The sequence below is a fragment of the Melanotaenia boesemani genome, chromosome 1 (assembly GCF_017639745.1).
Source record: "Melanotaenia boesemani isolate fMelBoe1 chromosome 1, fMelBoe1.pri, whole genome shotgun sequence".
Lineage (NCBI taxonomy): Eukaryota > Metazoa > Chordata > Actinopteri > Atheriniformes > Melanotaeniidae > Melanotaenia > Melanotaenia boesemani.
In genome coordinates this window covers 22,986,653-23,013,691 of record NC_055682.1, presented here as the reverse complement: position 1 = coordinate 23,013,691, position 27,039 = coordinate 22,986,653, and the positions used below count along the sequence as shown (strand labels likewise).

Sequence of the window (27,039 nt, the reverse complement as noted above, 5' to 3'; positions counted from 1 at the left end):
GTGATAAGGCTTTTTGAACATAGAGAAACAACTCTATGTTATTGTCTCTTGTTATCTGCACATTAATTTGGCATTGCAAATGCATGAGGGTTTCCATCCCAATCAGCTAAACATTAAAGACAGAACTGATTAGAAGATGGAATCAAATCCACTACTGCCCATTTTATCCTGCACTGATGTAAGATTAACTAATTTGCTAAAACATTCTTTAATGAAGCTCATCCATTTAGCAAAGGACACCATCTTTTAGATCAGTGCTGCACTGCTTCTTTTCTCTTTTCTTTCTTTCTTTTGTCTCAGTGGTGCCTAAATCATAACATCTAAATTCAGCAAGTGAAATCACAGTAATTATTTACACTGATCTCATGAGAAAGATGATATATAATGAGGAAGCTATTTATGAGATTGGCTCACCTAACCTCTTAACAAAAACTGGTAAAATAATATGAATTGCCTTTAACCCAAGTCTGAGGTCAAACAGAGGCAGCTATGTGTTATGCTGTTATATATCACACTTTGCAGACATTATTAAGCATCTTTCAGCTGCACAGTCTACTTATTTAGATAACTATACAATATGCACACTGAACACACATCCTGTCGAAAAAATACTAATAACACTAAAGTAAATAGCAGGACCACCAGCAGCTTCAGTAATGTTGAATTTGTTTCAGGCAGTGTTTACATGTGCTCTGCACCCCACCATGGAAAAACGAAGAAGTCATCATAAGGTCCTTAAGTGGTTCTTGAATTTGGCAAATAAAAAGGCTCTGAAGCTAAATTTAAATCTAACAGTGGTTTCACACGTAAAAGATTGTAGAAAGGAAAAAGAGTCTCTTTATTCTGTTTCTTGTTTTGCACAGTTTCTCATCATCATCATGATTGTTATTTTGCTTGCTTGTTCAACATCATGTGTGGAATTATGTGTAAAGGCATCACAAAAACTTTTAATTAGTTTATTGATGAAAACGTGAAAACAATATTAAACCAAGACATAATCTTTTCCCAAAATAGCAGCATAAGGTAAACCATATAAGATACACTATGAACAGTTATTTATTTATTTTTGCTACAATGTAAAGCATCAAAAAATAGAAATGGTAGGAGGAAATATGGGAAGGATAAAACCTGAACACCATTATAATCAAATCACAGATCTTTAGCAGCATATTTATGTTGAATATGAAAATCTGTTTAAAACTAAAAAAAAATACCTTCCTTCCACCTTTTGCTTTTCACTTCATAAAAGTTTATTTACACTCTGATTAATTATTCTTGTGGAGTAATTTCTACAATTAGCAGCTTCTCGTTGATGGCTGAAAAGTTATATGATATATATATATATATAAAGTGGTAAAGATTAAAAGAGAAACTAATCCGTGGATCATGGTTTGAAGTCAGTTGTGGTTTTAAATTCATAAAGTTATAGCTATATGTGATTCCTATATGCAGTCACTCAAGCAATTCTTCCCTCATTTGGTTAAAAGCAAGAGCAGGGCAGAATTGCTCCATCATAAAACATCTGCCACCTGACTAATTTCTCACTGAAACTGGTCATACCAGTGTCTCAAGCTCCAGTTTTTAAAAGAGCTGTTTCACCTTAATAAATGGCCCATTAAAAGATGGTCATTCATCACATTAACCCTGCCTCTAGAGAGCTGCCAGTGTCTCAGAAAGTACTGTGCCACAGTGCTCTCTGTCTCCAGTCAGGACACACTCAGCATCGAGTCCACTTTGCCATGACTGTGTTTACCTCAGAAATACACAAACGCAGCCCGCCGCAGGCTCTATTAACGAAGCGAGAAGAAATCTCTGCTGATCCAAACAACATAGTCTGACTGACCTTTTTCGTGTTCTGACTAGATTTTTCTGTTTGCACATAAACTGACCTTTTGCAAGTTTTACAGCAATGTAGAATAATAGATTGTCTGTGTAACTACCTCTGATCGGTCTGATGATGGCACTACCCTGAACATTGGCGCTAAATGCTCCAGGCAGAATGCAAATGCAACAATCAGCACACTCTACACACTTAAAAACAGACATCTATATTCTAAAAAATTCACAAAAATAAACTGGTTTAGCAAACCTTTAATTAGCATGAAGCTGTGTGCTTCAGCTGGAATTAAGGAGCTTCAGGCCCGGCTGTGGTGAGCCTGATTACTTAATAATATGGTGATAAACACAACTATCCATCAAAGCCCTTGACAGCACTTACAATTCAGAAGAAATCGGCCAAAATAAAAGCTGCTGACTCTCTCATTGTGGCGATGTGTATGGGGGTGTGTAAAAGGATACTCACTGCAGTCTGCAATGAAGCTACTAGCACCAGTTTAGCAATGAAAAGAAAGAAAGTCTCTTTTATTTATTGAATGCAAATGCAAGAACTTCAGCTTCACGTTGAAAACAACAGTTGTGCAATTTGGGATCCATGACACAGTGTTTGAAAGTATAATGAAAGCCACAGTGAAGACTTCTCACAGGATACAACAAGCCCCCAAGAGCACATCACAATACAATCAAGTGTGATTTATACATCAATGGCACATAAATAAAAACACTCATAAAAACAGAAAAACACACAATAACACTAATATTATGAGCATATCCTCAGAATATTTAATTTTCCTAAAGGATACAATCACCTGTCTTGTTGTTAAATATGGGCATGCTGAAGATGTCAAATCAATTTCAGAGGCGTATACAATGACTTCAGCAACATCTCTGCCTCTTTGTTATCAGTCACAATCTATACTGCCTGTTTTAACATTACAGTGACTGTTTATCTCTGCAGTCATTACAACTCTTAATGAATTTCTCTAATAAAATCCACTTGTAATAATATAATTATTGATAAGTAATACTTTTTTCATGGTGGAACCTGTCTAATAGCTATCATTGATACAATGTCAGACAAAATTCATATTACATACAGGAAGATAAAGTTCTGCTGGTATATACTCAATTAATCAAAATAAGGCTCTTAAAATCTATGATTATTTCTTTCAACTAATTAATCATTATTGTAAATAATCTCATTCCAATATCCCAAAGCGGTTAGTTAAATTGAGCAATGCCCTCTTTTTTCGATAAAAAATACACTTTGAAGCGTACAGGGATCAAATTGAATCCATTTTCTTTAGAATAAAGATGCTTAGAGGCATGATTGCTTTAGAAAGGAACTAAACAAATAAAGAAATGTTGCTCATTCAGATTAATTATTACATACGAGTTATCCTGCTGAAATAATTGGTATGGTAGCAGCAGGACCGCAGACACACACCTACAACTGTACCATTTACATGTTTTGGTATGTGCTTTTTTCTTCAACTGCAGTCCTCGGTGCTGCTACCGCTGCTGTTCTGTGTTGGTTGAAAGTTTTTTCAGCAGATGACGTGAAATAAGTTCTGGGTCCAAGAGGTAAATCACAGCAGCTATTCTCTCTCTCACCTCGCCACTTTTAGCAGACCGTGGCTGATTTCCTTCCTTGCGTGACTCTGGGGTGTAAACACACAACCAGAGTGACTCATCACTATTTCTCACTTCCATGGTCTGATATAAACACATGAAAAGGTCAGGGGTCATTTTGGGGTGGTTTGTGGGCGGGTGGGGGGCCAGTACGTCTCCCCATGAGACATCTTCCATTCTCCAAAGAATTCACAGCTTCCTGTGGCCAAACCCGGGTGCCTGCCCACTCCAGCCTGGAGGAAGGAGAAAGAGAAACACAGTTAGACACAGGCAGAGAGAAGGACAGACAATTTAGGTGATAGATTACCTTTTCTACCACGCTGCTCTTGAGCTAAATGGAAAGAATGCAGTGGAGATGAGCCTGCATCTTTTCCTTCCCTGACAGGACAAGAAAGAGCGTGATCGTTGGAGACAAGATGGAGGGGATAAAGTTGAGTTTGATTTTACGGTGTAAATTAACGTCATCCCATTCCATCTGGTGGCTAACTGATTTATAAGTCGCGAAAATATTGTTTATAGGCGCCTGCCAACTCTACTTTTGGGCCGATTGGCACATTTTTAAAATGGGATGTCTAAAAAAGTCGTGATCAGCACTCTGCCCTCTTAAGCCCTGCGTTATTGCAGGGTAGTTAGGGTGGAAGGGAGGGATAGCCACTTCCTTTAAGGCCCCCATTTGAAGACGGGCCAAATACAGTCTAACATCAATCACTGTGCACTCCACAGCTTTCTCAGTGCCATTGTTATAGAGCAGACCAACGGAAAGAGACCGGTAGCAGGTGGAAATAAAAAGCCCTTTGACAACTATAGGGTTTCTCCCAACATCGTAACATTTACACAAGCCAGAGGGAGCAAAGCCTGTCCACAGACACACATGCAAATATTTAGTCAACAATATTCTCCTATTTGCACTGACACATGCAGCCATAGACAGCCATCACAAGCACATAAAACTAGCCACTGACATACAGATGCAAATCTGCAGAGAAAAGCAGACATGGAGAAAGACAGATGGTAACATGTCAGTCTAACGTCGGCTAATGGCACGATTACAAACAATGAAAAAGGTCTAAGCTGTTAAGCTACAGAAAAAAAGTCACCTTTATCATAATATTTGCAGATTGCTTTGTTGACATAACTTTAAATTGCGGTTTATTGCAGTCAAGTTTGGAGGTCCCCTTTGCAGAGGGGAACATGCAGACACAATTCTGTTTGTGTCTTCAATCGACATGAACTGCCACAAATATCTCACCCCACCCACCCTGTGACCCCCACCTCCTCTCATAGCCATAGCTCGGTCCAATCAAAACACAGACATCTCTGCTACACACACAAATTCACACATTTCTATAATCAGTGGCATTCTTTCTTGTAGCAGTATCCACTGGGGTTAAACCTCAATAAATCCATTCTGAAATCACAAAAAAGAAGCTACTTCTTATAATCATTGGATTATTATTTCTTTTTCACTGCTAGAAACTCTTCTAAATTGTTTTTCTTTTTTCATGAATAGAAACTGTTTTCTCTGTTCTAGCTATACTAAAACTTGAAAAATTAAACAAGCTGTGGGCTCATAACACAGACATGTATAGTTTGAAGTTTGAAATTCAGACACAGAAACAGGATTATTTTCAACAACTCCTGGTGAGCAGGACTTGATAACGTTTGGCAAACTGCACAGAATTTCTATAGAATATAACTCAGCTGCTTGAAATTATAATTTGCTTAAATTTATGGGTCCGTATCTATCTATCTATGTATCTATCTATCTATCTATCTATCTATCTATCTATCTATCTATCTATCTATCTATCTATCTATCTATCTATCTATCTATCTATCTATCTATCTATCTATCATCATTAGATGTCATACTGATTTTGAATCAGAATCTAAACTTCAATATATTAAAAATGCTAAGCCATGTGACTAAATAAATTAAACTTATATGAAAAAAACAGTCTTCAGCTCTGTGCTTATTAGTCTCTCCCTCACAGGTTACAGCTCCAATACTTGCTTTCTGTCCTCTGGTTTCTTTCGCTGGCACTGCCCCTTGCAACCACTACACCTCCTACAGCTGTCCTCCTCTCCACTTTTCTCCTCACAGATGATCATAGCCTAAACCTGGTATGATCTCTGTCATATGATGCCATGTGTGTGATGCTTCGCTGGGACCCCCTAGACTCAGGAAATGTTCTGGGCCTTTTTCCCACTTGTTCTGCTGTGGAGAGTCGGGCATTACAAATGAATCCAGTTACCATCCCAAAGCATTCCTGACTGATTCCAACCGCTGCCTATCAGTTCCCACAGACAATGAGGATCTGCCCTAATTTCAAATCAGTTGGAGCACTGAGTATCAAGTTGTGAACTACCAAAGTTGTTCATGGCAGAACAGAGGAGTTTGAGCTCCACAACAGACAATTATCATGCCCACTCATCCCCCTCCCCTTCCTTCAATTTGAGGTTTGTCTGTAGGTGGATTTGGTTGTGTGCAGATTAAAAATAGTCAACTCATTCCAGACAATAACTGCAAGGGACATGGAACACACATTGCACAAATGATATCTCCCATTGTGGTGTACTGTTTGGGAATTCTTAATTGCTTTTTCCGAAGCAGCATGCCACAGGAAAATCCCCCTTCAGAGCAAAGAAAAAAAGGGTTGGTGGGCCTTGCGTAAACACCATAGATATTATGTAAACATGTATGTATAAACCCACGTTGCCCCATGTGCACCCATCAAACAGCCATCAAGGCAGTATCAAAGGAGCTAACCTGCAGCAGAGCTAGTTGTGGCCTGCGTCTGCCCTCCCTGTCTCTTTTGTGTTCTCCACTGTGGTTTCTGCTTCAGCTCTCATTATTGATGTCTCTCCCTATGTTAGACAGACCATGATGGACCAGTCCTGGGAGGTGTGCAGGACTGCAGGGTGGGGTACCCCACAGTCTCCCACTCACTGTGAGACTGAGTCTTACTGGAGAGGCAAAAGCAACAGGGAAGTGCGGCAAAGCTGGAAAGAAGCAAGAAAGCAAGTAACTGCTGTTTGTTTAGCTATAGAAAGAAATAGAAAGCGGTGTTCTTTTCTCCTTTTTTAAATGCAAAGATATAATATATAAGATTAAAATAAATTATGTTTTTTTGTCAAAATACATAGTATTAAAATATAAATACATACTATTAAAGAAATCTAGCATTCAGTTGGTACAAAACTTAAGTAAATTCTACTTTACAGATCCAGATACACCCCCCAAAAAAATAAATAAATAAAAAAATAAAAATTACTGTGTAGAAATAGGGGCTTCTATGTAAACTTATGCAAGTTTAAATTCTCAACATTTACATAAATCTTTAAAGAAGGGTTCCCCCTGTTTTCAAACAGAAATATCCTTTTTGTCTCACACAACTTTTACTTATAGGCAGATCTCAAAACCACACACACCAAATAAAATACAACCTTTACATTTAGTCAGAATAACTTAATGTCAGAAACTATAATTAACTCCCACCAAACATTTAGGATGAGTGTTGCATCTGTCCATGAGGCAGTCTGACGATGTTAAATATCTTATATTTTGAATTAAATAAAAAACAAACATGCTAAAGAATTGCCCCCAATGCTAGAAATTTTATTGAATTATTTGATATAATTTGAAAATGATTATCTACTCTAAAAACATTTTTAACAAATTGGACAGAAATAAAACACAAGCTGTCCAGATGTCATTTAAGAATATATGACAGACCAATCTCGGTTTTTTTTTTTTTTTTTTTTTTCAGTTTCCATTTGTTCTTATATATCCCCACCACCCCACCCCCATCTTATGCTTCTTGTCTTGCTTTTCACCCAACAAAGCAAGCTGCCAACCTGTTGAAACAGCTCTGATCAGGTATTTATAATAATGAAACATTTTCCTGCAAGCGCTAACCACATTTGGACAGTGAGGAATTTGTAAAAACTCCGGACCTGCCAAGTCCTCCCCACTGCCGTCCTTCATGTCAAATTATGTGGTAACCTACTGCCCATGATGTGCAAAATAAACCAGCAAGAATTTTACATATGCTCGTATTCTTATTGTATTGTCTGACAGCAATATTTCAATGTGTGACAAACGACAAAATCCAGGAAAAAGAAAATAGGATTCTTGGATTTGGGAGCCGGCTATCTTTACACATTATGGCACACAGGGGAGTTGCTGGAAGGCGTGTGAAGTGTTGCTGAGGAGGAGGAGGCCGAGATTCTCACAATAACGTTTGCACAAACGATTCAAGGATTTTGCATGAGAAATTATTTGTCCCTTTTTACGCGTAAAAAGAAACACTGTGTTAAATGCTCCGTGATCCAACTAAACATCAAAGCACAACCAGTTAAAGGCAAAATGATTTGACAGTAACATCTCTGTTGTGGAGTTTCGTGAGTGTGAGCGGTTTGTTTAATACATAAATTCAAACATTAATCAGATTTTATCAGAAGTCTACGTTACAAAACTGTCATCTCCAAGTCTTAGTGGTTACTTCCACGTTAAGATTAGAACTGACAACTGGAGCTAAGCAGCTAGGAGGGCGTATGTGTAGGGTGTTACACCTGGGCTTTAAAGAAAAAAAACAGAAAGGTTATTAAGTATATATTAACACGAAGGCTACTGATTACAAAATGTATGTTTTGGGCTGCAAAAAATAATTAAAAGTTCTTACTGGGCGCCCTCTATTAAAGGCAGGAACTAAATCTGCTGGTTTGGCCTGTCTGTGTAACAATAATTAAAGATTATTACAGACAACCAGGTCTTTTTTCCTCTCTTTTTTTAAATAAATTAATAAATTCTAACTTAAAATAACTACAGAATTTAAGTGTGTAAGAACAGAAAAACGAGCGCTTCATCCAAATTAGACGGATCCACCTGTAAAATTATGCACAACAAAGGCCAGAATTATATACTTGAATTTTTTTATTTTAAACCAACCTCGGGGTTTCCACTGCCCATACCTGGCTTGGGCTCAGTGTCAAGGTCAAGGACTCTTCATCAATGCGAATGTCTGCAAAGTTTTATTTTCAATTAGGCTCTGTTTTCATACTGAACATGAACATCAATATGGATAATATGGCATTGATTAAAAAAAAAAACAACAAAAAAACATTCTTAAAACAATTTCATGAACAATCAAACTAGGAATTTTGCCTTAGGGATGATCTTTTCATTGCTTTTTCATGCTCAAAAAGATGCACTTCAGATAGATATATAAAAAGTCATAAAGCTGATTGTTGGAGACGACGGTGTGGAGTCCACACAGCGGCCCAGTGCGCGCAATCAACGGTCTGCTAGCAATCCCGTCCTTTCTCGAGCACATAAACAGCACTTAAAGGAAAATATACACGGCCACCTACCGCGCAGGGAAAGTGATGAGGGGTACCCACCTCGACATTACACTGTTTTCAATTAAAGTGACAATACTAAGTGAACTGCAGGCGACAGTGAGGCAAAGAGCCAAGAAAAAAAAAGCACACAAAAAACAACAGTTAAAATACTGTTTTACATGCGTAATTATAAGTATTTTGGATTTGTATTTGGGAGGTAAATATTATCATCCAGTGAATAATACTAAAATTACATTGATTTATTTGTAATTTATGTAGAGAAGAGGATTTGAAAAATAAACGTTGATTTACAACAGCGCTTAAAAGATCCTGAAACTATCTGTATTTATTTCACCTATATTTACGCCTTTAATGATTTTGTGTGTATATGTGTATTAAGAGAAATACCAACAGTGTAAAATGTGTATAAATACAAAGTTAAACTTGTATTCTGCTGCTCAACTCGAAACCATTTAAATGGCATCTGATCAGTATTGACCATTTGTGGACTCTGTGCTTATTTAAAGAAACCCTTTATTTGCCTAACTTTTTCCCCTCTGCTCAGATCTGTTGTTATTCTATTTTAATTTAATTCCTTCATACATTCATTCATCCATTCATTTATTGCTTAATGAAAATTAAGGAAAGCGTATTTCTTCTTTTTTATTTCATTAAACTCTTTAAACAACATTTTTATAACAAATGATTGCTTAAAAAAGTGACTCAAGTTCAGATTAGACGAACCTAATGGCCATTTGATGGATTTCTACGCAGCACTGTCCTCCAAACAAAGCCTCTGCGGCCTCTCGGTGACCCTCTGCCGCCCTCTTTCACCACCCAGAAGGGAAACTATTGAAGCTATTACTCAGACACGATGCTCCATGAAAGAAGTATTTAATATAACACTTGAAATACAAAGTTGTTAGTGTGTTGCTGTGAGTCCGAACCAAATAAACTCGCTGTCCCGTCTGCTGCGAGCTGTGTTACCTTAGTTTCTTCAACAAAATTAGAACTTGAAGTGATGTAGCGCAATATGTTGTTAGGAATAATTACGTCCATCAGTTTGTCTCCAATATTATTTGGATATGATGAACTAAAACGAACAGTGAAGATAGAATTGTTGGTATTAATGCTGTGCAGATTATGAGCATAAAGTTTTAATTGTGTAGAAAAAAACGTTCTATACCTGCAACAAGCTCTGACACCAAGTTTAAGGCCCACTATAAAGTAAGAAAGTAATCATTAGGGAAATATTTATGCGCACAATTTTGTTGGATATTGCATTGACGCGCACTAAATATCGGTAAGATACTATCCGGAAAGCTTGTCAGGACGGTGCACACTGTGGTGTACCTCTACCTAAGTGGTCTAGCATTCCTGAGGATGCAGTGCTGTCAAATATTTCACAATGAGACGTCATGGAAAATTGCAAGACTTCGTCTCCAACCAGGCAGGGGAGCTCTGACCTCGGCCCTTAAGCGTATCTAATGACGAATACTATCTTTTCCGTTTGCATTTTCGTTAACATGTTAATTAATTGTGGAACCAAAGAGAACATGTTTCTTTGTTTACCTCCACCCGCCTCCCCCACACCCCACCCCAGTATAGATTGTCTCGTTATGAGGATGTCTTCCCTGCACTTGCCGTCTCATTATGTGGTCTAATACCTATGGAATATTTAAATTAAAAAGTGGTGTGAAATAAATGAACATTTATTTCAGTGGGAAAGGGGACACTGGAGGGAATAGCGCATCACCACCCAACTCTGCTTGCTTGCCTTAACTTTTTTTGGCCCTTGATATTTTTTTATTATTATTATTTTATTGCATGACAGACATTGGCTTTAGTTGGATTTTCGAGATAAAAAAAAGTCCAAATATGTTCAGGCCCATTAACAAGTAAGAACGAATAGTATGACATGAGTCGACTGAGCGTGAGAGGGAAAAGCCTTAATGGAATGAAGTCATCAGCGGTAATTAAATGCAGTGGGTAAAGAGGGAGAGAGAGGACGGGAGCGCGCCTGCCCTGGTGCGCGCTGGGTGGTCCGCTTCACTGATGAATATGTGGGTCTCCCTCCAAACCGGTGGCCGAGCAAGCACCGATTAAAACAATGCATGCATTCATTTTGATGCACAACAACAAAAACTGAACGTGGACATGTCCATCACTTCTGGGATGAAAATGTTGTCAGTGAATTGTTTTATCGTTTCCACAAACCGCCTAAAGAAAAACTTTTCATTTATACACAATTTAATCAACTAATCACGTCATCTAATCGCATTAATTTATACAAAAAATGTATGTCATGGGATCATTGTGGACGAGGAGATCCATAAAAATAATTATATTTTATTTTGCGCACAGGATTCATTTAGCATGTTCTCATAACTTTTTACAAAGTCAAATCCAAAAGGCATCAAAAGCATATACTAAAACGATAACACGGGCGGGGATCAGAGCACGCGTTCACTAATCCGGACTCACGGATCTGCAAAAGGCTGCAGGCTGCGGCTGCCAAGCTCTCCAGGGAACAATAAGCAACTTACTGTCAACAGTTTAAGGCTATGGACTGAACGCCTTCCAGCAGGTCACACTCACATCTGTACACAGGGTAGTAAATTAAAAATTAAGCTTTTTGATATTGGAAACAGAAACAGATGAACTGGTGCGACCTTTGTAGTTTCATGCACATTTGGGCTGCATCTTTTTAATTATATTATGTCACAAAAAATAAAGAAAAGAAATAATGAGAATGAGAAGAGAAATGATCAATCTAGGTTTTCTCCGTGTGGGACTGACTTACAGCATCCACAGTTCTGGTGATTAAAAGTGTGTGTTAAAACCGCCTTACCTCGAATCCTGGGTCATTTAACTATCTGAGGAGTCGATCCCAAGTCCCCATCCGAGTTTCTGTGCGCACAGTTCGGCTGATCCTCCGCCTCACTCCTCCCGCGTCCCTGCGTAAATATTACGACTGCATTACACAAACAATATTCAGTTGTTAAAAACAAAAAAGAGAAAAAGAAAAAAGTCCAACAGAAGGCACTGCGAGCAGATGCATCAGTTTGAGTATTAGCTGATCTAACCAGGCTTTTGCTTGATTTTTTATTTAAAGAAGGCTAGGGAAAATGTTTACATTCTGCTGTATAAACATCCTGCCCATGTTCCTGTCTATCTTTTACAGAAATCAGGAGGCTGGTTTTGAAACGTGAGGGGTACAATCTCCGCTAGATGCTTTTTATGCATTAAATGGGTTTTCTAAAATATTTAATGAGTTTTAATGACAGCGGAGACAAGATCAACTTGTGAGGCACATCGAAGCTGGTCTGAAATAGAGATACGATTTACACTGCAGTTAAGGAATGAACACATATGAATATAAAACAAACACTGTTAAAAATTAGAACGTCTGTGAAAATCAAACAAGACTGAAAAACAATGAACGGACTAATTGAAGACTGTTTCCATTGTAATTGTTTAGTTTATCTTCCAGCAATATTCATATAGCCTACTCTCGCTTGTAATAATGCATAATCTATAGTTCATAACAGACTATATGTGGGATATAACTATTCAATGTTTTTGTGTAAGAAAAGAAAAAAAGTCACAGAAAAGTGAGCGCAGGCAGATGTGTGCTTACAGCCCACCACTGGAGGTAGGAGGGAACTGGGCGGGCCCCCAACTTTAGGATGAACAAGACAGCTTCCATTGCCCGATGGCAACAGATAAGTAAAAAGTGAGCTCCTCGGACGCACGACAACACACCAACTGAAGTGGAAAGCGGCTCCTGTTCTGCTCCTTGTATCGTTTTGGACGTTGCCTACAAAACGACCCGACTTCACACTACAGCAGGACCGAAGCGTAACCGAGAAGTCTTAGAAGACAGTCGTGCCTTTAGTTTTTGCTGTCATTTTTCTTTTTCCCTCCACTTCTCTCTTTATGTCATCAAAGTACAATCAAACTTTGTAGTAGTGATAGGTGGAGAGTTTTTTTTTGTCATCTCGAAGACTAAACCTAGCCAAACTAATGACGGCAGAGGTCCAGCAGCCCCCAGCGCAGACTCCTGCCCAGAGCAGCCCGATGTCTGCCCCGGAGAAGCCGCACGGACAGACGGTGGTGATGGAAACCGCTTCCTCCACAACAAAAACGAAAAAGACCAACGCAGGGATCCGACGACCAGAGAAACCCCCTTATTCATACATAGCCTTAATAGTTATGGCTATCCAGAGCTCTCCAACCAAGCGCCTAACGCTCAGTGAAATATATCAATTCCTGCAGAGCCGCTTCCCGTTCTTCAGGGGCTCATATCAAGGATGGAAGAACTCCGTGCGTCACAACTTGTCCCTGAACGAGTGCTTCATCAAGCTGCCCAAAGGCCTCGGTCGACCAGGGAAGGGTCACTACTGGACTATCGACCCAGCTAGTGAGTTTATGTTCGAGGAAGGCTCCTTCAGAAGGAGACCTCGGGGTTTTAGGCGCAAGTGCCAGGCGCTCAAACCTATGTATAGCATGATGAACGGCCTGGGATTCAACCACATCCCCGAGTCTTACAATTTCCAAGGGAGCGGCGGGGGCCTTTCCTGTCCGCCCAACAGTTTGTCTCTGGACAGTGGGATTGGGATGATGAATGGACACTTGGCAGGTAACATGGATGGGATGGGTCTGTCCGGGCACTCCATGTCACACTTGTCGACCAACAGTGGACATTCCTACATGGGAAGTTGTACAGGATCCACAGGGAGTGATTATCCCCACCATGACAATTCTGCCTCCCCTCTGCTTACCAGCGGGGGAGTCATGGAGCCTCACCCCGTCTACTCGAGCTCAGCTTCGGCGTGGGCTCCGGCCCCCTCGGCCTCACTGAATAACGGGGCTTCATACATTAAGCAGCAGCCACTGTCTCCTTGTAATCCAGGGGCCAACCCGCTGCAGTCAAGTTTACCAACACATTCATTAGAGCAACCGTACCTGCACCAGAACGGACACAGCAGCGCAGATTTACAAGGTAGGCCCAATGTTTCATTTCCAGTTAACTAAAACCGTAAAATCTGCCTTAATAACCAGATAAAATAATTATAGTAGAATTTACGAAGAACGAAACAGCATTAAGTTTGAACATTTATTTCACAATTATGCAATCGAATTATTTGGCTGGAGAGTTCAAACATTATTTTCAAACCATGCAAGTGTGTTGATGTGAAATAGTTATGTGCCAAACATTTGTCTAAATACTGAGCAACTCTGTTTAGCAAAACATGGATCTGCGTTTCATTTATTTATCAATCAAACGGCTTTTCTTTGCTGTAAGGGCATAAATTAGGCCAATAAGGAAAATAGCGAAATGCAAAGAAACCAAGTATTCTACCCCACAAAAAATTATTCCTGACCTTTGCAACTGAAATATTAAACGGGGGATACTCTGAATAGCATCCAGATACATGTGGCAATATTTATATGGCAATATAAGTGTTTAAAAACAAACAAACAAAAGAGAGAGCGAGAAAGAGAGAGAGGCCACAGTACGGAAGGGCAGTTTTCATTAATGCCAATCTCTTGGCAAGAAAAACAAGCGCGGTTTGGTCCAGCCTGCCTTGCCTCGAGGCTCTCAGTCCTCCGGGACTGGCGTGCAAGAGAGTGACTGTCAATTAGTCCGGATAGCCTCTCTTGACAGTCTTAATGGTGCTTAGTGGACCTAGGGTCAATTATATATATGATTATCTTGAAATAAAATTCAGCATTTTTGGATTTATTTTAATACTTTTGTTTTTAGGATTAATAATTAAATAAGTCAAGAAAGTCGTGTAATTGACGGTTAAATAATTAGTTAAGATATTAAAAGCCTATAAGCTCCATTTATTTATTTATTTATTGCTAAATTATGCAATCATTTGATTTAATGGTTATTTTCATTATATATATATATATATATATATATATATATATATATATATATATATATATATATATATATATATATATATATGCCCGTGAATACATAACCCGTTTTATAACTTATCCTCAGATCCTTCAGTTAAAATACTATTGATAATATCACAGATGGTGTTTTTAATCCATGGTTTTAATCCATTTCTATTCATGTGCAGGTATTCCTCGGTATCACTCCCAGTCCCCCAGCATGTGCGACCGAAAAGAGTTCGTGTTCTCGTTCAACGCCATGACGTCCTCGGCCATGCACTCACCAAGCAGCAGCTCCTACTACCATCACCAACAGGTCTCCTACCAGGACATCAAACCCTGCGTGATGTGAGCACTCACCACCCGCCATGGACAATGTGCAGACCACGGGACGGTGTTTCACAGACTTGAATATCATGCAGCAGAAGGAACTGAGATGGGAGCAAATTACTGAGAGACATGAGGGCACGTCCCACCCTCGGAGAGCGCTCCATGCTTCCAGTATACCGGACTAGTTCTCAGTACTGTTTCACACAGCGGAAAAAGACACGGAGATAGGCCTATTTACAAAGCAACCACCTGAAAAATAATAATAATATATAATAATATAAATTTTTCATGTCATCTTCGTCACCAGCGGGGTAAAGAGTGGGCGAAGGAAACCCTGCTGCCATTTGGTACTTAGTCCTGCAGAGCAGATGACTATCAATTCACACTATTGTTCTTGTTTATTCATGTTGTTAAAAAAAAAAAAAAGAAAAAAAAGATAAAAAAAGATAAAAAAAAAGAAAAAAATGCACTTCCATTTTCTCCGTTTAAATTGTTATGCTTTCAAATTAGACAGAAGTTCTTCTTTTTAATATTCTTCCAACGTTGAATTCTGAAATGAATAATTCTGGACATTACCCATATACTGTACGTCCATATTCTGTATACTGTGTAAAAAAAAAAAAAAAAAAAAAAAAAAAAAAAAAAAAGATGGCACTTTTTTGAATAGCCTATAAGCGCAAGTTTTTATTTATTCTGTAGGCCTATATTTTAATTTCAGGCGAATTGGCTAAGGAGTTATGTGCTTTATTGGCAATATTTGTCAAATGCCTATTATTTGTAATTTTATAATGAAATTTAGGGTATATTGTAAGCACTGTCGTTTGTGTCAGATTATGTATATTTTCAGCACTGTATACTTACGATATTTGGGTAGGAAAATTAGCGAATGGTCTACCTGAGATGGCTGACTTTTATTTTTATACGTTTTATCGCAACAAACCATTCGAAATAAACATTGATTGGACCGGAATTATATAAAAAGGGAATTTTACTATCAAACACTTTTGCATTTTTTTCCTTTTCCAGGACTGTTGTTGCCCTAAAAAGAGATAATATTAAGAACCATTTAACTCCAAATTAGCAATATTTAAAGAATAGGAAATTGTTGCTTAAACACAATGTGAATAATCTTTCAACTTTCTCTGGATTACTTGTAGGCTAATTAGATTGACAAAAAATTGGGGTTAACCCCTTAAGATCCTAATTTGAAAGCACAGTATGCATATAAGGTCCAACATCATTTATGAGGTGCTAAAACATAGAAAAATGTTGGAATGTAAAAGCGATGTTTTACTTGCAGCAGCTGGTAAGCCCGTGTTGTACAACGCGACCTCACCGGAGTCTCTTGATTCCACAGACGCAATTATTGAGCTGCGCTGATGTTGTATGAGCAACTCAGATTTTCTGCAAAATAATGATTTTTTCGTTTCAAAATTAACTCTCAACAACCTTTTAAAACAAGGGTGTGCAGCAAGTTAGGAAGAGAAAATCTGAGACAGAGTTATTACAGGGTGAAAACCTCCAGAACTCATTTGTTTTTGGTGATGCAGCAAGTTGTCCTCAAATGCAACAAGTACCAAAATATTTCTGCTAAATAACCTTAAGAAAACATAATAGCTGGTGCTGATAAAATAACGCATTTTTTGTGTAATGAACTGCACCAGGGTGTCAGTGTGTATAACGGTTAGAAAATTTATACAAAATGGGATTAAAAAGAAAAAAATTAAATAGAAATAAGTTCAATGTATTTTGCCTACTGTGTGAAGGGATACCTTGTATTAATCTCTAAAACACCTCACCTTGTACTATAAAGTCACAAGAATAAGATGCAATTAAAGTAAACAGAAATAATGAATGTGTGAAGTCCTGAATGTTTTTATCATTAGATCAGACTATTTGATTACAAACCCTCACAAGATTTAATTAACTCTAATTTGACCTGTGGTGATTTAGTCACTCAGATTAGAACTAGTGAGGATTGGCATGTCCATTGCCTCTGTTTCAGAGAAGTTTGATTCCAACACCCCACTGCTATTTATCAGTCACATTATCCTACACTGATACACACCTCCTGTAGTTTAGATAGAACAATGGAATTGTCAAAGATGTCTTACTGATCTTATTTTACAAGACATGAAGATTGTTGAGTGTAGGCATTCATTATAAGAAAATGTAATCTGCTTCTTTTTGACAGTTGCACTGCTTTGAAATCATGCAACATGACCACTGATTGAACCCCAGTAAAACGCTATGGAGTACAGGGTGAGGAGGCTCAACAGCGGTGGAACAGCACATTAACAAACTGATGACATTTGGTGGGGTTCAGTGCTCTGGCGGAGCTCAGGATAAAGATGGAGCTCCACAGCTGTTCCCAGGCCAGGCCTGGATGACAGCTCCATAAAAAGCCTGCGGCATGCACTGTGCAGACAGACACGCTGTGGGCTTGTGTCTTCATACTGCCAAGACTTCAATGAAAGAAGAAGGACAAGAAAAAAACACATTTAAGACAATTCACTGTCATATGGGCAATTATTAAACTGGAAATATCTATACAGAAACGCATGCAGAAAAAAACAATGGAAGTACAAGATGTTGTCAATGGGCAAGTATTTTATTTCTCACACAAATTTAAACAAACCTCCTGTAAAGTCCCAAAACCAGCAATAAAGCAGAGTCTCCCACTTCCAAAGAAAGGCAATCATAAAATTTCCACTTTCCTGAATTCAGGATGGAAGTTGTTTGGAAAACAATCCAAGTATTTGTTCCAAGTCAAAGCTCTATCCGGACAATTTAAAGGTTAAACAGAGTTTGTTGAATCACATGCTCACACTGTGAAATGCATCAGTCTTCCAAGCTTTGTTAAAGTGATATGTGTCATTTTCTATTTTAAAAAAGGTGTGTGTGGGGGCTGAGGGGGTGACCAATTAAAGTCCCTGTTATAAATAAAGACATTACTGTTCAAATGAACAATATATTTTTCCCTAAAAAACTGAAGGAACTAAAAAAAAACAGTAAGAGTGCTCGGCTTAAGGCTATGCAATCCCCTTTATTAGTTCATTATATGCACTAAAACACACAAACAGAAAATACTGTTACAAAACTAGATCCTGGGTTCTGTAAGAAGGTAAACTCCGTAAGGAAGATGAAATTATCTTGGCTGTATCGTAACAGTTTTAACCAACAGTATTTTTAGTGTGTATTCAAAACATTGCCAGTTTATCTGTAGGTCCTAAATTTGGTTAAAATGACACAACAAAACTGAGATCATGCCAGCATGTGTAAAATGTTTTACAGAAAGTTAACTTCTTCACAGAACTATTTTACAATTTAAAGCATAAAATTTAGAGGAGTGGAAGAAACCTGTAGGAAGAAATGAAAAAAATAGAATAAAAATAAAAATAAAATTCTGAAATGAATGGAAAACAGTGTGGTATAGAGCACAGTTGCAGCCAAGTGAAATGCCATTTCAAAGAAAGAATTTTCTATATTTACTATCAGATCTCAGCTTCAAATGATGAGGATTTTATCAGCTGTATAACTGGCCACACGGTGGTGCCAATGGCAACAAATATCACCTAGTTATTCTTTGACTTGGAACTGACAGGTTTTGTTTTATAATAAACAACAAAACCAACAGGTCTGAAAACATATTGTTAGAGTAGATAAGCTAGAGTTATTAAAAAGAGTCCACTGAATCATCAAGACAAAAACAGTATTGAGCCTAAAGTTGGAAAGGGAAATAACTGTAGGCTGTGTGGGAATCACTCAAAAAAGGACCTTGAAAGAGGAAAGGTCACCAGGACACACAGCACAAGAGCTGTGTATCAACAAAGCAAGGCACAGATTTATGTTTAATAGCTGTGAGAGCTTTTGTAAAAAAAAAAAAAAAAAAGTCTTTCTGGCAATGCTTTATGTTGCATTTAAATCAAACTTTCTCACATATATCTATTTAGCTCACTAGATTCATGTTGACTTCTAAAAGAAAAAAAAACTCTTCTAAAAGGCATTTAGGGTTGCATCAAATTGACTTTTTTTTTTTTTAGTTTTCCCCCTGTGTGCTGCCTGTTGCTTTTACTGCTCAGTTTTCTTTGTGGTGTCACTCTTTGTTTCTGGTGGTGCCGTTTTAGACTTCGGAGCAGCGGCTGGTTTTTGTCTCCTGTTGGACTGTCCTGACCTCTTGCCTCCACGCTGGCTCTTGGCCAACTCTGCCTGCAGACTGTGACCATTCAGACAGAGATCCTGAAGTGCCTCCAGGGCCGTATCCGCAGCCTGAGGGTCACTGTAGTCCAGGAAGGCTCGGTGTTGAGCTCCCTGCCAGGTGAGCCTCAGTGGTGCAGCCTTCCTCTCTCTGAGGGCAGTTTTCAGCTCACTAACTCGCAGCCCAGCAGGGATTCCTCCCAGGTAAACTGTGGTCACACTCAGAGGAAGCTTACGCCGAGTCACTACTTCATCTCCACCCTCTTCTGGGCCCTGCTCTTTCACGGTCTCTCTGTATTTTCCCTTTACAGTTTTACCAGTTTCTCCCTCTTTATCTCCCTTTCCATCTCCTCGACTGTCTTTCCTCATTCTGGCTGGTCGCTGTCTGGCTTTCTGTTCTGCCTCTACTTTTTTCTCTTGTCTGGATTCTTGGCTAAATTCACCCTCAGCATCCTGCTGTGTGTTCCGCCTTGGTCTCCGTCTGGGTTGCCTTTTTTGTTGATCAGACTGCAGGCCAGACTCTGCTGCAAGCGATGCTGCCCCTAGTGTCACATCCTTTCCAGCCTGCTCTTCCAGAGCACGCAGCTTCTTCAGGATGGGGATCCTCTCCAGCTTTTCGGTGTCCAGCTGAAGACAAATTAATAGGTATTAATCAAAATTTCTCACAGCCAGTAAGCTTAATAACTGTCTTTACAGCAGCAGGATACTTCACTTCCCACACAGTTAAAAATAACAACTGTTTTCTTGATTTGTTGGGTCTTCAAGAGTCCTGGCAGCCTTTGATGCTGACCAGTCCTGAAAAGGATATATGAGCCCATTGTTTTTACACTGGCCTGTTTGACCTGTCGTTCCCCCTGCCCCTGCAGAGCCAAGGTGGCTGGGCAGAGGAGCCTTTGATGATCAGACTCGGCCTTCCTGTCTGTGAGGTCACTGGGTCCTGTTTACTTACATGAGTGTCTTAAGGATCCCAGAGGTTACACACAATCTGGGTACACGACAAAAATAATACCTCCATCATGTCTAATTTAAGAAATATTACCTGGAGGAAATACACGTGATGCTTCTCTGCCTGTGTCAAAAAGTCAGAAGTATTTTGAAGTCCAGATCCTAATTTAAACCAACACACATAAAACTTTGACACTATTTGTGTGTATACCATTTCTGATGAAGAGTAGTTTTATTCTACGTCCATTAGAGGGCAGTGTCCCTTCAAAGACAAACTCAAGGTTCGGGCATCTAAAAGCCCTGCTCAGGTTTATGGTTTATAATTGGTTTAATGAAAGTTTCATACAAATGTTCAGTCAATCAATGCTGGAAACACCTGAAACTTAAAGGATGGGTGACTTGGGAAACCACAGGAGAAAACCAGATTTAGCCCATATGAGCCTGACGTGGCATATTTTTTACATACAGTTTGAGATATTTTGCTTCAATTTATGATAAACTTTGCTCAAAATCCTGTTGAAAACAATCCGATACTTTTCTTCTATCCCCTAATAGATACCTAGAAGCAGAAAACCACATTATGATATTTTTAAAATATCACATAGTAATAAATGGTAGATATCCCCCTCAGAAAATGTTGTTTTTGTTACATTTTGTTAAAGGGCCAAATAAAGACCTCATATTTAAAAAATGGACTTTTCTTACCATTTTTTCATGGGTCGGGCCTTAAAGGGTTAGACTATGAGATAAACAAACATAGCAGTGCATTTTCGTTTTCGTAGTATGCTACTGAAATTAATATAATTTGACTTTATCATAGGGTATTAATATGACACAAATAAGTCTGCAAGTTGTCCAATAAAACAGAAAAACATAAAGCAGCACTCATCTATGAATTAGTAAAGTGCAAACATAATAATGGGTAGCTCTTTGAAAAAGAGGACCAAAGTTGTGTTTAAGTTGAAATATCACATCAATAAAATCCCACTTGTAACTAATTTAATTTGGCATCCAAATTAAATTAGTGTAGGACAGTGTTCTAAAAAGCAAACAACACAGTTGTCCAAACATGGCACCTTAACCTCTTAGCCACTATAGCCCCAACTAAAATCAAATTGAATTTCAAATCTTTATTTTGCATTGCCACTACACTATGTAAAAGGAAACCTTTCAAATTTACCTTAGTCCAGATGATTCCCTGCGGTTTGGGTAACTGGCAATTAGTTTTAATAACTCTGGTAGGTGTAAGGATGTAGTCAACAGTCAGGTCATGACTTCCCATAAGCTCCTCTGGAATGTCTACCACCTAAAACATACATATAAAACAACTAATATTAAGAAAAATGATAAAAAATGAACATATTAAATTAAAACTTATTTCAAACTCTTTACAACTTTAACAGGGTTGTGTTTCTCAAGTTCATTTTTGGATAAAGTGAATAAAACTGCTAAAAATAAAGTTCCATGAAACATTTGGTCTGTCCAATAAGTTTAAATTACGCAGACTAACCTGGCAGTCATGGACAACAGTAACAACCACAGTAGATTCATTCACAGCTCCCATCGAAACCATCATGCCGTACTCCATGTCAGCAAATCCTTCCCCTTTTCCAATCCGACAACCTAAACGAAGCAAATACTCTGACAGCAGTTTGGTTCAGCGGTGTGTGATTTAGAGAATCAGTCAACATCTAAAATCTGGAGAGATACTTTTACTAAATAGTAGATTTACATGACAAAAATACCTTGTTACTGCAACATTATGCACTTAATTATTAAGATACAGGGTTCTGTGTTTTAAAGACAGCACTCAATTATAAACAAAGTGATGTGTGTGGTAAGGACAGCTCTAACAACTTTTTCAGTTTATATAGTTACACAAAGTCTGATATGAAGACAGATGGATGATGTGCATGAAACACTTTAAGAACATCTGCATTAGTAAATTTTAGAAATGTATTATTACAGTAAACATCTATCTGAAAGCAGCAACCCATCAGTTAACTTAAGCCATTTGACAGTCAGGATAATAATGTACTGTACGTTAATAGAAAAAGGAACACAAAGAAAACAACAGGAGGAATATCAATCAGATTATGCAAAAGGTTAATGATTGGGAGGCTGATGAGGAGTTATTTCATTGTTCGTGTGGTTAAACTGGTCAGGATTGCAAAAAAAAATGAATGCTAATCAACAATATTCATATCTAAGCAAACTCTTCTGGTGACGTTGTGAATTGCTGGGGTCTACAAACCTTTCTCAGAGACCGCCACAGAGCCAACCACCATCAAATCTACCTTCACCTTTGCATCCAGGTCGACAGGCACACTGAAGTCTTTCACACCCTGAGGCAATTTTGAAAGACAGGAAGAGAATAGGCACATCACGCTAGCATTAAAGGTTTGTAAATTAAACTGTTGGTTAAAAAAATTAATGGAAACATATACAAAGGGAATGATGTCAACCTTGTGACTGTACTTTGTCATGCCCTTGTTTTTCTTTTTTTAGCAAAAATCTTTGTTGTGCAATATTTTGACAAACTTACTTAAAGGCTATTTAGCATCTCCCATTTATAACCTGAGTGACTGCATTTTATGAAAAAAATATGTAACATTTTAGCTTATCTTTTAGTTTGCATTTTGGATGCCAGTCAGATGTCAGCAGGCCAACTTCTGGGCAACATTAACCAGTGCATTCTGAAAGTGAAATCTATACAGAAAGGCCTTTTAAATCATGACATCCAGGTTTGTAAATCAAATGTGTTTAGAGTGTTATAAACTGAGGAGATGAATGGGGGAAAAAAAACTTTCAGAAAATCACAATATAGAGGCAAAAAAAAGGTAAGCCCACAAAATATTTTTAATAATCTTACGGTTCATCTCACTTATAACATGGGCTGCTTAGTGGATACCACACTATAATTTAATCTGTGCTTACATTTTAATTAAAAAAGTTTGTATGAACCTGTCTGTATATTACCAGAACGTAGATTGGGGTCTTTGTCACTATAATTTTGATGAGAAATCTCACTGTTAAATATGACTAGATATCAAGACTTTTATATGCTTTAAGAATTTGAATCTTGAATATATCTTGATGAACAAATTAGGTAAATATAAATAACAGGGAACCCAATTTATGGTCAGAAGCTAAAGTTTGTAGTACACAAATTCTATGGTAGATCGCAAAGATCCCTGTCGAGATGTATGAAGACTGACAAAGCTGCATCCCTCTATAAATCTATGCATTCCAACCTGAGAAGAGGAGCATATTCGCAGCTGTTCTTTGCTGGCTCCCTGGGGTGGAGTGATCTTATTGAAGAGACCGGTGCGAAGACGAGGAGTTGGGACCAATAAAGTTTTCCTTGCCTGTACAGATTATACCAAAGATTTTAATACATTTTAATCATGTAACATGACTGACGACTGGCACTGAATTACATAGAATTCATTAAGTGATGGTTAAAGTGATAAATATCTAGATTCATATTCAGCAAGTGCAAACTGGTGTTGTGCCTGAAATGTCTCTTACAGTAACGGGTGAATCAGAGGGTGAAATTTGTCATTTCTTATATAAACTGTTGCATCTAGATAAAACTGAAGTGATTGCATACTATGCAAAGAAAAGGAAAGAGACTTTTCTAGCCTTGTGATATTTTCAACCCTCTCCCACACAGTGCTACCTGCAGCACTGCCAGCCGGGCACCCTCCAGAGGTTTATCAGGATCCACCTTCACTGCAGCTGCTTGGGTGAACATCTGCAGCTCCGCCACTTTGGCGCAGGCCATAAAAGCCCCCTAAAGAGGAAAGAATGCATCTGATAAAATGTTTATCAAGTCAACTTACTTCCAAAGTGACAAAGCGTGCCTGCTGCTGGGGTTTGTCTGGGTTAACTTTGACTATCTGGCTGGACTTGAACTCCTGCAGCTCTGCAAGCCTGTTGCATGCTGGAATTGCACCCTGGCCAGAATGCAAATGGAAAATGAAACAGAATAAAAGCATTGACAGGACCAGTTTTAGTAATACAAAATTAAACAACAGCTATCAAAAGCTCTACTTTGTTAAATGCTATTTAATATAATTTTCTAGCATGTTACATATTGTATTTAGATCTCAGTGTATGTTGTTTTACAATAAATAAATAGATTAGTAAGACTTCACTAAAATTAAACTATTACCCAGACAGCAAAAATTGTTTAGCCCAAATATGGCCAAAATGTGCATTTTTGTTTGGCCTAAATTTGGTGTGGCCACCAAAACTCAGCCACATGACCACCAGATGTAGCCCACAATGAAATTGTCATAATCTATGTAGAAGCAGGTTTCTCATATTAGGGCTTCTGGTCCACAAAATACTTGCTGTAATCCACGTCAAGAACACTGACATCTGGACCACATGTGGCTCACAGAAGATTTGCCATAATCCAAGCCAGACTGGCAACTGACATCTGGTCCACTTCTGGCCCACACAACAATTTCCAGTGCCGTAATTGAGCCATAACTGCCTAAAGTAGTCTGGATCCAGCCCAGACATGTCTGCTATTTGGGTAAGGAAATTAAAATAGACTAAAATGTCAAGTTATACATATACTGTTGAATTCTGTGACCCCCAAACAGGAATTTCAGCTGTATTAGCACTGCATCGTAAAGACTTTGATTAGAGGTACATGAAACCAAAGATACCATTCATTAGTCCAAAAATGTTCATGTTTGGTAAGACAGTAAAGAAACAGATAATTTAACTGTCTTCCCAAAAGGAACTTTTGAGTAATATCACTCAGTAGTATTTAGATGTGAAAGTAAAAAACTTAAAGATTTTCCTGAGAAGGTTGAAATTCTATAGCTATAAAACTTTACTATACAAGCTTGGTACCATTAGTGACTCTAGAGGCAATATTTGGTAAACAGCTGCTGCAGATTATTTTTAGTGTCTTTAAAAAAAAATAATAATGACCCCAAGTGACCCTAAATAGCAAGGCTCCTCATGCCTGGAAAAAATATCAATATCACCACAAAATGGCCTCGATAAGATTATATTCTGAGGCTGCAAATTTTCATTATGTTGCAGAATTTGTTGTGACGCCCCAAAATACAAAACAGCGTCGGTCCTGAACGCATCTTCTCCAGATGATTGCTTGAAACCTGCCTTGAAATGCGGGATTCTGTTGTGAACAGGCCTCGGAAAGTTGGCCAAATTCTTTTCTTCTATGTAGTCCCACACTTTCTGACGGATGTCCCATTTAGACGCCCCTGGGGTGTGAAGAAACAGGTTTTATGAAAAGTGAAGTCGGGGTAAGCAACGTTACCGTTAAAGCACTCAAAACGGCAGCTAGACAGAGAGGCAGCACTCAGTTTTAACAGCCAGAAAAACCGTCGCCAACGTTCTTCCTACCTGGATTTATTTTCATAACAGGCTCCATTGTGTTATTATTGATGAAAACGGGTCACTTCTACAACACACGCCTGCAAGTCTCGCTGTAAAGTCGTCCACGTGAGCAGTAACATGAAGAAACAGCTGCTTGTCAGTGTTTATCGCTGCTACGGCGGCTCAGAAGGACGTTTTTGGATAAAATGCAAACTGCCTACCAGGCAGCCGTACATACGTCTAAACTTAAGTATGTTTTAAGTTGAGTATTTCTGACGTTGACCGTCATTATCAGAAATATTCATCTCAAATATTATTTGGCAAATTGACGAATTCAGAACACACACCAGCCTGTGCAAGCAAAGGACCAAATCGTGGTCTTTTGTGGAGAGCAAAACAGTGTGGTTCGTTCGTAGCAAATTTATGTGTGTGTGTGTGTGTTGAGGCAACTGTACAACAAAGCACACTGAGTCACTGACAATCTGCTGGCAAGCAAATAGTTTGTGTTTTGGGATGTGATGACAGCCATGTAATCCAATTTGATGCTGGGAAGCAAACCACACACATGCAATGGAAAATCTAATGGTCGAAATTGTTCCAAACCTGGGACCCCAGTCAACTCTGTCATTTACATAGTAAAAAAAATAATAATAAAATTTGTTTCCTCCTTTTCTCAGTTGACCTCCTGCAGTGAAAACAGCAAAATATGAATTACATATGACTGACAATAATGCTTCAAACAAATACACCAAAACAAAACAAACAAACAAAAAAAAAATATTTAGAAGCTGCACTGTGGAAAAAAATTCCAGATGTGCTCAGTAATGTCACTCACCTGTGTGAGCTTTAGAAAATTCAAACTAGAGGTGAATCCTCTGAGCTGTGTATGAGTTGCAAAGTCAAAGGCAATACCAATTTCCCATTGGACATTAACAAAACAATAAAAGTATTTTAGTAAAATTCCAGTTAATGGTAGAATTTCTGGTGGTCTTAGCTGTTGTTTATGTGAATCTGAAAAACATCAGAAAGTTAGAAGATTTACAAAATGTAAAAACTTAAGTTGTTTCATAAAAATAATTAAAGTTTCAGTGCTGTCTCTTGGTTGATAATTAAGTTTAACCAAACCTATGGCACTGATCCCTTTACAAGGTTGGATTTAGGCCAAAACTGTATCTTACAATGAAACACACATTCTCTCGGTGTAAGAACAACCTTTTAAGTAAGCAGAAAAGTCAGAACAAGGCATTTTAAAACGCTGTCAGATCAAAGCACAATCTGGAAGATCAAAATAAGGAAAACTGAATGAAAATATGATTTATGGTTTTACTAGATAAACATTCAGAATAATACCAAATTGATAGCTGATCTTGAGAGAGACATGCTGTTTGTTTGTAATGTCTGCAATTCAACACCACAAATGTTAAGTTAATGATAGCCTTATTAATTCAGAGAATCTCCTGTCTTAATAATCCAACT

General features: G+C 38.2%; 2 protein-coding genes and 1 long non-coding RNA gene across 4 annotated transcripts; 1 reads left to right on the top strand and 2 right to left on the bottom strand.

The window, feature by feature from the left end:
- Window positions 1-1,052: 1,052 nt before the first annotated feature.
- LOC121656760 lies at window positions 1,053-12,262 on the bottom strand. Its single transcript, XR_006013495.1, has 3 exons — window positions 11,663-12,262; window positions 3,776-3,846; window positions 1,053-3,701 (listed from the first exon to the last, which is right to left on the bottom strand). It is a non-coding gene; the product is annotated as an uncharacterized LOC121656760 (long non-coding RNA).
- Window positions 12,263-12,539: 277 nt separating this feature from the next.
- On the top strand, window positions 12,540-18,053 carry foxf1 (forkhead box F1). The gene is made up of 2 exons (XM_041986545.1): window positions 12,540-13,816; window positions 14,916-18,053. Exons 1-2 carry the CDS (start codon window positions 12,838-12,840, stop codon window positions 15,077-15,079), a joined length of 1,143 nt encoding a protein of 380 aa, XP_041842479.1. The 5' UTR covers window positions 12,540-12,837; the 3' UTR covers window positions 15,080-18,053.
- Window positions 18,054-18,934: 881 nt separating this feature from the next.
- Window positions 18,935-25,781, bottom strand: mthfsd (methenyltetrahydrofolate synthetase domain containing). 2 transcript variants are annotated; one of them, XM_041986532.1, is made up of 8 exons: window positions 25,591-25,781; window positions 25,345-25,448; window positions 24,045-24,158; window positions 23,454-23,567; window positions 22,454-22,544; window positions 21,710-21,822; window positions 21,380-21,505; window positions 18,935-19,881 (listed from the first exon to the last, which is right to left on the bottom strand). In XM_041986532.1, the coding sequence occupies exons 1-8, from the start codon at window positions 25,616-25,618 to the stop codon at window positions 19,129-19,131; spliced, it is 1,443 nt and encodes a 480-aa protein (XP_041842466.1). In that variant the 5' UTR covers window positions 25,619-25,781; the 3' UTR covers window positions 18,935-19,128. The 2 variants fall into 2 exon arrangements, with proteins under 2 accessions (XP_041842466.1, XP_041842457.1); XM_041986523.1 differs by lacking the exon at window positions 24,045-24,158 and adding an exon at window positions 23,882-23,995.
- Between the last annotated feature and the right edge of the window lie 1,258 nt (window positions 25,782-27,039).